Source organism: Heterodontus francisci, chromosome 42 (genome assembly GCF_036365525.1).
Source record: "Heterodontus francisci isolate sHetFra1 chromosome 42, sHetFra1.hap1, whole genome shotgun sequence".
Classification (NCBI taxonomy): domain Eukaryota; kingdom Metazoa; phylum Chordata; class Chondrichthyes; order Heterodontiformes; family Heterodontidae; genus Heterodontus; species Heterodontus francisci.
In genome coordinates this window covers 7483910-7497950 of record NC_090412.1, presented here as the reverse complement: position 1 = coordinate 7497950, position 14041 = coordinate 7483910, and the positions used below count along the sequence as shown (strand labels likewise).

The 14041-nt window shown below is 41.4% G+C and overlaps 1 protein-coding gene across 7 annotated transcripts in view; it reads left to right on the top strand.

Moving 5' to 3' along the window:
* Nucleotides 1-14041, top strand: part of LOC137355423 (prolyl 4-hydroxylase subunit alpha-1-like) — a 74985-nt gene that overhangs the window by 46397 nt on the left and 14547 nt on the right. For 5 of the 7 annotated variants that reach the window (XM_068020464.1, XM_068020469.1, XM_068020463.1 and 2 more), the window contains 3 exons: nucleotides 260-436; nucleotides 2264-2334; nucleotides 12466-12569. In XM_068020464.1, the coding sequence (XP_067876565.1) occupies nucleotides 260-436; nucleotides 2264-2334; nucleotides 12466-12569 (352 nt within the window). Of the gene's footprint in view, nucleotides 1-259; nucleotides 437-2263; nucleotides 2335-2764; nucleotides 2836-12465; nucleotides 12570-14041 lie in introns of all 7 variants that reach the window. The other 2 variants (XM_068020465.1, XM_068020466.1) reach the window with 2 other exon arrangements.

Genomic DNA, 14041 nt, shown 5'->3' with positions numbered 1-14041 from the left:
CATTGGTTTTCATCTGTTGTTGGAGGCTTAAAGACTGGATCAGCATCTAATGTGTTTCTTATTTGATGCAAAACTTGCATGAACTGGTTCTTATCTCACATCTATCTACTGCAAGTTGCTGGCACAAAATGTTTCTGCCTTTCTTTCTGTAATGGTCACTGCACTCAAATTAAAACGGGGTATCAAGCATTTTGAGATGTTTTAACAAATGTTATATGGCACTATATAAATGCCTGTCTTCATATCTGGTTCCATGCAGACTCCTGGAAAGCAGAGAAAGCTCTTTTGCCGTTATTCAGATGCAAGCAGGAATCCTCAGTACATTCTGAAACCTGTGAAGCAGCAGGATGAATGGGACAAACCTCGAATTATTCGCTACATTGATATCATTTCTGACCAGGAAATTGAGCGAGTGAAAGCGTTAGCAAAGCCAAGGGTAAGATGTCACATCATTCTGATGTGTCTGTGTGTCAGTTCATTAGCTCTGTTACAGAGCGGACAGTTGCAAGCCTGGTTGATCTTCCCTTCAATGAAACTTACTTTGTGTTACTTTTCACTCCCTCGTGGAAAGTCCTTCTGCATCATTTGCATGCTCCCCCACACCCTGTGTATTAATACAGTTGTTGGCCTTTTGAAATGGTGAAATTGAGACTTGGGTACTTCTGAAAGATCGCCTGAGAGCGTAATATTAAAGCTGCTGTGAACTAACCATAGGAGCAACATTGGTTCAAGATCTGGGTCCAGCCTTCTTGGACAGCGACATGCATTGTGTGGGGAAAACCGAGAAGGGGAGCATGCTATCTTTGAAAAGACATGCTGTCAATGCATCAGAATTAAAAAAAAAAAAAATCCCATCCATATCAAATGCAACTGAAATATCCATTTCAGTATCCCACACCTAAAATTCAACCCATTAATGTGTTGTGAAATGACCAGTCTTCACCCTCGGTGTTAGATCTTGTGACTCAGACCCTGCAGGTGAGCATTTGGTTACTAACACTGAGGGGAGTATAGAGATCTGTTTGATACTTGTGTAACTGATGGAGTAGTGTAGGATCTGCACAGGTCTATGGTGGAAAGCAAGTTTCTTACCTCCCTGTCAGCATCTGTGCAACCATTTCAGACAGCACAGAAATGCTCTTTCTGTACTACGGGAAGTAAAATGTACTTGCCATGAAATCATGAAACCTTGTTTATAAAGCCTGTATTTGAAATACTTCATCCTTTGACCTTTCGTAACGAGATTGCTCATTTTTGCCAATTAATGCAGAATTAAGTGCAGTCGTTTGGGGCATACTGGTTACGTTGATGGACTAGTAATCCAGAGGCCTGGACTAATGACCAGGAGACATGAGTTCAAATCCCGCCACAGCAACTGGGGAATTTAAATTCAGATAATTAAACAAATCTGAAATAAAAAGCTATTATCAATAATGGTGACTGTGAACTTCCAGATTGTCATAAAAACCCATCTGATTCACTAATGTTCTTTAGGGAAGGAAATCTGTCATCCTTACCTGGCCTAGCTGTGTGACGTCAGACCCACAGCAATGTGGTTGACTCTTAATCTCCCTCTGAAATGGCTTAGCAAGCCACTCGGTTATATTCAAGAAGGTGGCTAACTGCCACTTTCCCAAGGATAATTAAGGATCAGTAACAAATGCTGGCCTTGCCAGGGATGCCCATAACCTGCCCATGAATTCAAAAAAAGTTCTGTACTGTAAATCATTGGCCATTAAGATTGGATTTAGACTGTCTTGTCGAACCCTTGCAGCCAAGAGGCAGAGAAAATTCTTGACCGCACAGAGCTTGAAGATGTTTTAATGGTCAAAAAAAAATTGAAATGTAATCACAAATCTTACACATTTGCATCATTTGATGAGCAAGCATAAAATCACACTTGCCCTTGTATTTAGTTATGTATTAAATGTTAATGCATGCTTACATGGTAAACTAATAATAGACCTGAAAAATTCATGATTCAGTCACTACTAATGTCACTTGAGGAGTACAAGTGCTGTAATTGTTAGTCATGCTCCAAACAGGCTTTCCAAGAAACTCAGTTTTACAAAGGTGCGATTGTTGCTATCACCACTAACTGCATGCACACAAGCCAGAGATTGTGGTGGAAGGACCCAAGGGTGATCGTTGCAGAGTGATGTGCTTGTTTTTTTTCCCACTGGAAGGATTCTGATTGGTCCTGCTCAATATCCAATCAAGTTAGTAATAATATTTTTGTTTTTCTGATTGGTTGGCTTCACAGCTGAGACGAGCCACCATTTCTAACCCAATAACTGGAGTGTTGGAGACAGCTCATTACAGAATAAGCAAAAGGTAAGCGAGAGCTGTGCCGGCTCCTCTTCAAAGTGAAGCTGCTGCATCTTGTTCAAACCGTGCATGTTTGGAAACTGGCATCCACCGACGTGAAACTGGGGGAAAAGGTGACCACCAAGAGCAGGGCTGAATTGTCAACACGTCGATGAAATGCAAAACATGCAGTTAGAACCTGTGGTTCTAATATGTGCAAGCAGCTTAAACAGATGCAATCACCCAGATCCCCCCTATCCTCACCTTGAGCTTGAAGGAAGCCAAACTTTAAAAAGTGAAAGGACATTGAATTGGAACTCAGTCCCAAATACAATACTTCCTCCTTCTGCCTGTTCCCTGTCCCCCATATCCTGACCAATCGGAAGCTTCCAGAATTCCACTAATGAGTGGTGATCTGGCTGTTCCAGGATTAAATTTGTCCTTTCTCTCTCTGTAGCTGAAGCGTGCCACAGTGCATGACCCTGTGACTGGCCAGTTGACTGTTGCAACTTACAGAGTCTCCAAAAGGTAAGGGGAAGTAACGAGGTACTCTTTAGCAGTTCATCGACATTGGGTAGGCCTCCCAACACATACAGGGATGGTTTGAGCAGCTTTGGCACCTCTGTGATTTATGGTGGGGGGTTTTATGTCCAACTACTCAAAAGTCCTAACTGTACTAACTGTATCCAGTACCAGGAATAACAAAGTTCAGGAACCACACGAGCATTAGGGTTGTCATGGCAGGGTGCAAGTAACTGGTTGTTTGTGTGATGAGTTTTCAATAAAGATGAATTATGGTTGGAGAAACAAAAATTGCTTGTCAATATATTGAAATTTTTAAATATAAATTCTGAGGATTGGGTTCTCTTTTCCCCTTAATATTTCAACTATTTTTCTGCAATAATGCTGTGTTTGCATAGTGAGATGACCACTTATGTAAACAGTATTGGTACAAATCATGCATATCTGACCCCTCGCTATGTAATCCGTTGTGCCTTTCTATTGTTTATTCACACTTTTAACTTCAGATATTTTTCAATGTTTTAGCAAATCTGGAAATGTGTTTTCAAATGTATTTACAGGTTAATTACAACCAGCATACAAACACGAATATCAGCATATCCTATGTTACAAGACTTTTTTTTTTTCTGTTGCAATATGTTACAGTCACTGGTATGTGTTCAATTATGCCCTATGATGTGCAGCTCACCCACAACATCCTTGGCTCTTGTTACAATGAAGGCAGAATGTATTGTATTATGAAAATGCTTATTTTTGTAGGGCCAGATTGTAAGTTTTCATTTTTATTTTACACCACAGGCTTTACAATTATTAGTGAGAATTTTTGTTCAGTATAATTTTTTTAAGAATCATAGCCGTTAATAGTCTCCAAAAAGTGCTTATTTGCTGGGGACAGAATGAAGGCTATAAGTGAACACGTAGTCCAACATGAGTGGAGAGTTATTGGTGTGTTGGCTCCAGTTTCCTGCCTGATCTGCATAATCCCTTGATTCCCTTTAGTGCCCGAAAATCTCGAATATACTCAATGACTGAGCATCCACAGCTTCAGGAGAGAATTCCAAAAATTCACAACCCTTTGACTGAAGAAGTTTCTACTTAATTCTGTCCTAAGTAGCCCAAACCTTTACCCCTAGTTCTAGAGTCTCCAGCCAGGGTAAACAGCCTCTCAGCATCTACACTGTCATGCCTTCAAAGAATTTTATACGTTTCAATGAAACGTCTGATCCATTTAAACTCCAGAGAATAAATGCCCATTTCACTTCATCTCTAGGACATCCCTCTCATCCCAGGAATGAAATAGAAAAGAAGGGAGGTAATAAATTTATATAAAACCTTGGTTAGACCACATTTGGAGTGTTGTGTGCCTTTCTAGTCTCTATCTACAAAAAGGATATTGAAGAACTGGAGAAAGTGCAGAAACGATTTATAAGCTACATTACCAGAATTGAAAGGATCAAACTTATGGGAATGATTGAGCAGGCTGGGCTCTCTTTTCTCTTGATAAGATTAAGAGGAGACCTGATAACGATCTTTGAAAATATGATGATGTGAAACTGTTGGTGCGTCGGGGTGAATTCAGAACAAAGGGGCATATATATATTAAAATCCCTGAAGAGATCCCAAAGGATCTGGAAAGGCGACAGGTTTCTGACTGTCTGAAATAAAAACAAGAAATGCTGGAACCACTCTGCAGGTCTGGCAGCATCTGTGAAAAGAGAAGCAGGGTTACTGTTTCGGGTCAGTGACCCTTCTTCGGAACTGACAAATATTAGAAAAGTCACAGGTTATAAGCAAGTGAGGTGGGGGTGGGGCAAGAGATAACAAAGGAGGTCTAGATTGGACCAGGCCACATAGCTGACCAAAAGGTCACCAAAAGAGCAAAGGCAAACAATATGTTAATGGTGTGTTGAAAGACAAAGCATTAGTACAGATTAGGTGTTAATACACTGAATATTGAACAGCAGCAAGTGCAAACCTGAAAAAAACAGTGGGTAAGCAAACTGAACAGACTAAGATGAAATGAAATAAATGCAAAAAAAAAAATTGTAAAAAATGTAAAGAATGTAAAAAAAAAAAAGGAAGAAAAAATGACTAAAAATGAAAGTAAAGTGGGGGGCTGTCATGCTCTGAAATTATTGAACTCAATGTTCAGTCCGGCAGGCTGTAGTGTGCCTAATCGGTAAATGAGATGCTGTTCCTCGAGCTTGTGTTGATGTTCACTGGAACACTGCAGCAATCCCAGGACAGAGATGTGAGCATGAGAGCAGGGGGGAGTGTTGAAATGGCAAGCAACCGGACGCTCAGGGTCCTGCTTGCGGACTGAGCGGAGATGTTCCGCAAAGCGGTCACCCAGTCTGCGCTTGGTCTCCCCAATGTAGAGGAGACCACACTGTGAGCAGCGAATACAGTATACTACATTGAAGGAAGTACAAGTAAATCGTTGCTTCACCTGAAAGGAGTGTTTGGGGCCTGGGATAGTGAGGAGAGAGGAGGTAAATGGGCAGGTATTACACCTCCTGCAATTGCAGGGGAAGGTGCCATGGGACGAGGACGAGGTGGCGGGGGTAATGGAGGAGTGGACCAGGGTGTCACGGAGGGACCGATCCCTTCGGAATGCTGACAGGGGAAGGGAGGGGAAGATGCGACTGGTAGTGGTATCACGCTGGAGGTGGCGGAAATGGCGGAGGATGATCCTTTGGATATGGAGGCTGATGGGGTGAAAAGTGAGGACAAGGGGAACCCTGTCACGGTTCTGGGAGGGAGGGGAAGGGGTGAGGGTAGAGGTGCGGGGAATGGGTCGGACACGGTTGAGGGCCCTGTCAACCACAGTGGGGGGAAATCCTCGGTTGAGGAAAAACGAGGTCATATCAGAAGCACCGTCATGGAAGGTAGCGTCATCAGTGCAGATGCGTCGGAGACGGAGAAACTGGGAGAATGGAATGGAGTCCTTACAGGAGGTAGCGTGTGAAGAAGTGTAGTCGAGGTAGCTGTGGGAGTCGGTGGGCTTATAATGGATATTAGTAGACAACCTATCCCCAGAGATGGAGACAGAGAAGTCGAGGAAGGGAAGGGAAGTGTCTGGATTTGGATGTACCATGTGCCACAAGCACAGAATTCAAAATCTCCAGCTATCACTGTTGCTGTACAGGAATGCTATATGCTGTGATAGTATGGTTTTCTGTTGACTGGCTGACGGTCTTTGAGGTGAGTGAAACCCTCAGAGTGTGTCTGTCTTTGCAGGCAGTTGAGACACACACAAAATAGTTTGAAAGCCAATGCTTCAGGGTGCAAAGTTTACTGCAAATGTTCTGCATTGCACTCCAAACTTGGAGCGGAAAAGGAAGTAGGAACCATTGCTATTCTTTGCTTCTTCATCCCATCTCTGTGCCAAATGCTACCTAGCCAAGAGTGTTAAGGCAAACTCACATGCCTATGACTTAACCAGCTGAAATTAGCTACCTCCTGTTGCTGCTAATCATAAGCTGGAGCTGCCTTGGCATTAGTTCACCTGAACTTATGTACTGGAATAAAATGGCCAGTTTTCTTTCTCTTTTATTTCTTTAAGTTTGCATCACTGTCAAGTTTCTGCACAACCCAGCTCCAGGAAACCTAGGTCAGACTTGTGAAAGTAGAGCTTGGTTTTTAAAGCTGAAAAATGTGGAAAACCTCTGTGAATTCTTTTTATTACAGGCCAGAGGGAATAGCATATGCTGTAATTACAGGGTGTGGTGTCTGCTCAGGAACGGTCAGCTCTAAAAATAACATTTATAACCAAGACAACAAAATAGTTCATTGGGAAATTTACGGTTAACTTAGGGCTGTATTGCTGTCAGTGATATGAACGGTTTTTCATGCCATTCTATTTCTTGGTGTCTTTGTGTAATATCACAGTGATACTACATTCTGTGATATTGGTCATTTATTTATCAGAGTGTTCCTTCTTGGTCTCTTCTGAAGCCTAGACTATGCAAACATGTCAGTTCCATTTGTTTGCGAGAGAACAATTTGCATTTCTATAGTGCCTGGCCCAACCTCGGGGCATCCCAAAATACTTCACAGCCAATAAATTACTTCTGAAGTGTAGCCGCTGTTGTAATGTAGGCAATACGGCAAATCTGAAAGGATTGGAAGTGAAGTTGAGATCATCCTAAGTGCTGCTACTCGTATCCTAACTTGCACGAAGCCCTGTTCACCCATAAGAACAGGAGTAGGCTATTTAGCCCTTCCAACCTGTTCACCACGGCTGATCTGTAGCATAGCTCCATAGATCCACCTTTGCCTCTGATTCCTTAATGCATTTGGGTTAACAGAATTCTGTCAATCACATCACCCCTGTGCCCACTGACCTACCTTGGCTCCTGGTCTGGCAACACCTCAATTTTAAAATCCTTATCCTTGTTTTCTACGCCTCCCGCTGCCCCATCTCTGTAACCTCCAACAGCCCTACAACCTTCTGAGATTACTGTGCTCCTCCAATTCTGGCCTCTTGCGCATCCCTGATTTTTGAACCTGTATCCCAAGCTCTGGAATTCCCTCCCTAAATCTCTCTGCCTCTGTACACCTCTCTCCTCCTCTAAGATGTTGCTTAAAATCTATCTCTGACAAGCTTTTGGTCACCTGTCCGAATATCTGCTTATATGCCTCGGAGTCACATTTTATTTGATGATGTTCATGTAAAATGCCTTAGGATGTTTTACTATGTTAAAGGCGCCACATAAATGCAAGTTGTTATTTTTGAATACGGGGAGTGTTATTTGGATGCGCTTTAAGGACTAGCCAACTCAAATACAAAAAGGCATAGTTAAATTCAAGCCATGGCCTTTGGATTTATTTGTATTAAATGCAGGTTTCTGTTCCCTTAATCTTTACTGGTAATTACTTTTATTAGTGATTTGGAGAAAAGCGTTAATGCCATTATTAAATTTTCAAATGATATTAAAGTGTCTGGAAAGGTTGGCAATAAGGAACAGATTAAGAGCTTCCAAGCTGATTTAAAGAAGCTCAGAGAGTGCACTTATAAATAGCAGATGCCATTTAATATGGTGCGATGCTGTGTTATGCACGTGTTGCCAAGCGTACCTGTTCCACACATGGAACTATTTTGAACAGGCCAGTGAAAAGGAAGGACTAGGAAAACCCAGCCCCATAGGTGCAGAATCAGCTGCTTCCTCTTAATTAACGTTCGGGCAAAGTTTGGCCCGCCCAAACTGATAACATGAAAACATGGCCCCCAAAGGGACTTAATCATGTGCCTACCCACTAATGTTTCGCAATGTTGGGGTCATGTATCCAAATGAGGTGAGGGGAAAATAGAACAAACCACCATTCACTTCCCATCATCACTAAAAGTTAAAGAATGGGAAAGGCACTTGGGGACAATCTTCGAGACCACTGATTTGCACTTTTCATGAAAAGACAAGAATCTCTGAACACAATACCCAAAAACTCTAGTTATAATCACAGAATTCCATGTAATAAGAAACAAAATTTAATTGAGTCGTAACAAAGCAGTAGCTGTGGTAGTAAAAACAAGAAATGCTGGAATCACTCAGCAGGTCTGGCAGCATCTGTGGAAAGAGAAGCAGAGTTAACGTTTTGGGTCAGTGACCCTTCTTCGGAACCCTGTAGCTGTGGTAGTCTGTGCCAATCACTGATGTTTCAAGCAGTGCAGCAAAGCCAAAGGGAAAGCAAGCAGGATTCTAGTATGCATTACCAGGTCAGTACAGTACAAATTTAAGGGCACTATTCGGTGAAGTATATATATATATATATATAGGAGGACTTCCGAGTAGCTGAACTGAGTTAACACAGTTAACATGTCAGGTCTGTGACCTTTCAACCGCCAGCGTGAAACATTAAATGTTTTTCTCTTCAGATGCTGTCTGACATGCTGAGTGTTTTCAGCATTTTCTGTCTTTATTTCACATTTCCAGCATCCACATTATTTCGCTTTTGTATTTGATTTATTAGCCACAGTAATAGACTTCAAGAGTCAGTTAATTCACTCGGGGTGAGGTGATTGAGGTTCTTAAAAGTATCAAAGGATGACAGATGTTTTAGCTTTGGATAAAATATTCAAATTGTTAGTGATTGTAGGACTGGAGAATGTGCCTATAAAATATGTAGGCAATGGGTCTAGTTGGATTCTAGGAAGGATTTCTTCTCTCAGAAGGCTCTTGCCTACTGGAGCAAGCCACTGAAGGATATGGAAGGTATGGGCACCTCACAGTTCTTAGAGAAGGGACTGAACAAGTTCCTACGTGAGATGAACATTATATTAGGGCCTTAAGTTCATCTAGCGATATATCACAGGTAACCATGGTTTCTTGGAGTGTGGTTTGTGTAGTCGGGGAGAATTTCACTGTGTTTTTCCTGAAATTCGCCACAGTTCTTTTCCAGAAGTTACAGTGCTTAATTGCTGGAGAGGGTGGTACATTGACTCGCACTGTGCAGCAGATGGGTGAACATTAATGAACCTGGTGGTTTTTACTTGTCCCTCTTTTTGTATGTAGCATTTCTTAGTCAAAAGAATAAATAAACTTTCTATGTAAACCTGCATTAAAATCATCAATGCTTTAGTGTGACAGAAATCACACAATTTTTACCCATAGCTTTCTTTAGCATGAAATCCCAGAACAGATCCATCTGTCAAATTACCAGATAACACATAAAATATAACATAAACTGATAGAAAATAGAAACTATCTTCTATTGAATACTTTCAAGGAGAGCATCTCAATTCAGGACTCTATATGATTATAAATTGCTCAAGTTGCAGTCTCTTAAAAGGTCATCAAACTTCTTTGATTAGATTACTGCCTTGTAATTACAGCCAGTGACAGATTATACTTTCAGTAGGAGCATACTATAAACAGGCTCATAAACAGTTAAACTGATCATTTAGCTACACACATGTTTAGGCTGTAATGTTTCATCTCGTGCACACCGATCAGCAGCAGTACGTTAGCTCACTAATGATCCTGGGAAGTGGGAACTCTTGGTTCTTCTCCCCCTAAGAAAAGAAATTTCTACAGCGCCACTGAATGTCCCAAAGCACTTTACAGCCGGTGAAGTACTTTTGAAGTGTACTTACTTTTGTAATGTAGGAAATGGAAAAGTAGTGGCCAACTTGCACGCAGCAAGCTCCCACAAATAGCGATGTGATAATGATCAGATAATCTGCTTTTATGTTGGTTGAGGGATAAATATTGGGCAGGACATCAGGGATAGCTCTCCTGCTGCTCTTCGAAATAATGTCACGGGATCTTTTACACCCACCTGAAAAGGCAGACAGTGCCTCGGTTTAACACCTCATCCGAAAGATGGCACCCCCGACAGCGCAGCACTCCCTCATACAGCACTGGAGTGTCAGCCTTATTTTTGTGCTCAGGTCCTGGAGTGGGACTTGAACCCACAGCCTGGTAACTCAGAAGTGACAATGCTACCAAGTGAGCCATGGTTGACAATATCACATTTACCTGGTAATGGGTGGGTGTAGGTTTCACCTCTTTACAAAGCAGGCCATTAATTGGCAGTAACAGAGAGCTGTTGCAACTGGATCCTAGCCATTTTCTGGTGGGTTACCAGTGAGAGTTCAGCAGAACACTAGGAGATTATTAGAGCCTTTGCTTTTTGTTTTACGACCAGTTTAAATATGGATTGCTCGGCCTGCCTCATCCTGTCCCTCCACTTAAGAGCTTGCATGAAAGATTACTTGACTATATTTAAAGGATGGTGAATGGTTTGACACATGATGGAATTTTACTTTTTTTTCCCTACTCTGCTACATATAAGCAGTTCAGGCTCAGTGCACACATAAGAAATACTTTAAATAGCTGTTAATTGTCGCTGAAATAGAAACTCATAACCTTCAATCAAAAGGATTGTCCTTAAAAGTAAAGAGAAGTCTAATGGACTCCTTCTTTGTCTAAAATACTCCTGCATTCTACTTTGAAAAGTACTAGACTCAATCTATGAAAGTACTTGAGGGAGAGTGCTTTCCCTAAACGCTCCTTCCCCTTCAACTGTTGATTATAGTTTGTTGAGTCTATAGGATCATAGATCAGCTTTCACTGTAGGCATCCATGTAAGAACGAACCTGCTATATGCATCTATGTGCATTTCCTTCCCTTCGCCCTTCTGGCTATCCTGTTAATTTTTCTTCTTTTCCCTCTTCCTGACACACTGCACAGCTTTAAATTCAATTGTGTGCCACAACTACTTTTGCCTTGCGATAAATGTTACTCCTCGGAGCTACTTATGATGCTTGAATCCATGCTGTACATCACCTTACAGATGCAAGCAGATCCTGTACTTCACAACCAAACAAGTACTGTTAAAGTGTAGTCAGTGTTGTAATTTGGGAACCACAGTAGCCAATTGCCCACAGCAAGGTCTGTCAAACAGCAGAGATAAATGACAAGGCAATCTGCTTCTAGTGATGTTGGTTAATGGATAAATGTTGACCAAGACACTGGGAGAACTCCACTGCTCTTCTTTGAATAGTCCTTCAGGATCTTTTATGTCCACCTGTAAAGGTAGAGAGGGCCTTGATTTGACATCTTATTCAAAAGTTGGCACCTTCAACAATGCAACACTTTCTCAATGCTGCACTGAAATACTAGCCTAGATTAAGTGCTTATGTCTCTGTTTTGGGACTTGAGGACACAAAACTTCTGACTCGGAGGCAAGAGTGCTACCTCAAAGCCAGAGTTGACGCCTAGGTTATAACCTTGTGATTGGGCTAAGCAAAGGCAGTCTATTGCATAGAAGTACATAGTAACTTAATTACATCCAGATTGTAGTTATAGGTAAGTATTTCACGTGGAATTTGGATATTTTTGAACTAATTGAACATTCGTTCTAAGCAGGTTCCATTGTAATTGCACATGGGCAGAAAATGAACTTTTCCCATTTGCGTGAAATTCAATGTATTCTGTAAAAATTGACTGGGAAACAGAGATGCAGCAACTTCAGAATATTAACAAAGAAAAAATATTTCTTCATTAATAAGGAATTGTAATATTTGTGGGCTTACTTTTTTTGTGTGCCCTAATACTTTAAAGGGACGATTGCTATAATTGCTCTGCTTAATCTGTGTTTGTCCCTGCAGTTCAGGACCATCTGGTTAACGTTGCAGCATTAGCAGTCTTTGAATATTGGCTGACTCTTATCCAGGGTTGTAGACTTACTAAGAATTAAATGTCTGTGCTATTCTAAGATGTATGCATGTTTGAAATTGATCTAACCTGGCTTTTATTGCTTGGGAATCCTTGTCCTTGAGGGCCAGTTGTGGAATAATGTTGCTGTCGTGGGAGGAAAGAATCGGCAGCTCCATTCATTTGGGTCTCCTTTCTATAGACAAACCACCCTGTAGGTGGGGCAGTGGCCAGTAAAGGATAAATGTATCCGGGAGATCTTGTTATTAGGTCTCTTTGTGCTGTTGCGATTTATAAAATTACTTAGTGTGATAACTTATGTGCTGCTATGCATCTAGAATGGATGTCTATGAAGTACAGATATTCGTGGATATATAGCTTTAAGCTTTGGAATGCTGGTGGGAAAGGTGTTGTGGCAGATAAATCAAGGGAATCTGTGGAAGCTTTAAACAAAGCATGTTTTTTTTCCTCCGCTCAGTGCATGGCTGTCAGAATATGAAGACCTCGTGATTAGTCGTATTAACCGGAGGATACAAGACCTCACAGGGCTTGATGTTTCCACAGCAGAGGAGCTGCAGGTAGGTGTTGAACTGAACTGTGTGTAAAACAGTTTTATGGAAATGGAATTGGACTCTAATGAATAGAGAGGTGGGTATTTATCCTAATAGAAATGACCATTATACATGGTGTGCATATATGAGTGGAATATAATATTACAAATCAGAGCTCTCCATAATAGAACAGCATCTGGTTTGGAATACGTAGCAGAGCCTTTTGTCTGTGAAAGCAATCCATGAAACTAAAGAAAGGAATAGAGGTCCCCTAACTTCAGTAGCTGAGATGAAGCAAAATACTGCAGAGGCTGGAAAACTGAAATAGAGAGAGAAAATGGTGAGAATATTCAGCAGGTCTGGCAACGCCTGTGGAGAGAGAAACAGAGTTAACGTTTCAGGTTGATGACCCTTTCATCAGACCAGTTCTGACGACAGGTCATTGACCTGAAATGATAACTCTGTTTCTCTCTCCACAGACACTACCTAACCTGCTGAGTATTTCCACCATTCTCTCTCTTTATTTCAGTAGCTAAGGTATTGGCTAATGTTGCAAACTTCGTGTGCTAAGGAGTCCAGGTAGTGTTCTGCCTTCTGCCCCCCACCCTGCCCATCACCGCCACAACAATGCTAACGTGCCAAGTAGCATTTTCCCACCTTCTCCACCTCCTCCTTTTACTAGCCAAAATAAATTTTAGAATTCTCAACTTCAATAATCAAGATTTTGGGTATTATTCTCTCCAAACTTTAGCAGCCAAGGTGTTAGGTGGTGAGTCAGGATTTCTCATTTGTTCCAAATATGACCTTTCAGACTATGCAGTACAGTCCAAATGGCACTTGCTATTTTAGAGTTGGGTTCTGTGTGTAAAGTAGTCTTTTATTCCCCTTTTGTTTGGAGGACTCCTCCATTACTCTTCACCTTTTCTCCAACAGGTCTTGTACTGTCAGTTAGGTCCTGTAGGTGAGTGTGCCCTTTGGTTTTATACAGTGTGTTTCTAACCACTACAACTACATTGGCGGCTGAACTTGGACACAAACCTTCGTGCCGCAGGTCCATGGCTCAAGAAGTTACATCCAGATCTTAAATAAGAGAAGCGTAAGAGTCCCTAATGCCAGAAGTCTGAATTATGAGAAAAGATTGAAGAAACTTGACTTTTTCAGCCCATAAAGGAGATGTCTGAAATAGAGAGAGCTTATTCAGGGTGTAGAAAAAGTTAATCCAGACTACTACTTGGAATTAAACTATGTAAAATCATGATTTTACTTCCTTTCCATATTAATGGTAATATCTCAGTCCCAACCTAAAGCAGCTGCCTATAATGGTATGTGGCTCTGTGTTCCCACAAGGTAAACTCTGTTGGTGACAACATCAACAAAGAGGCAGAGTCTGTACAGTCTTTTATAATCTATTTATGGTTTTGCTGGAAACAGGAAATAATTCCATTAAATTTACAATATCGCTAACATAAAACTGCCAGAGGAAAGCTTACACCCTACTACCAC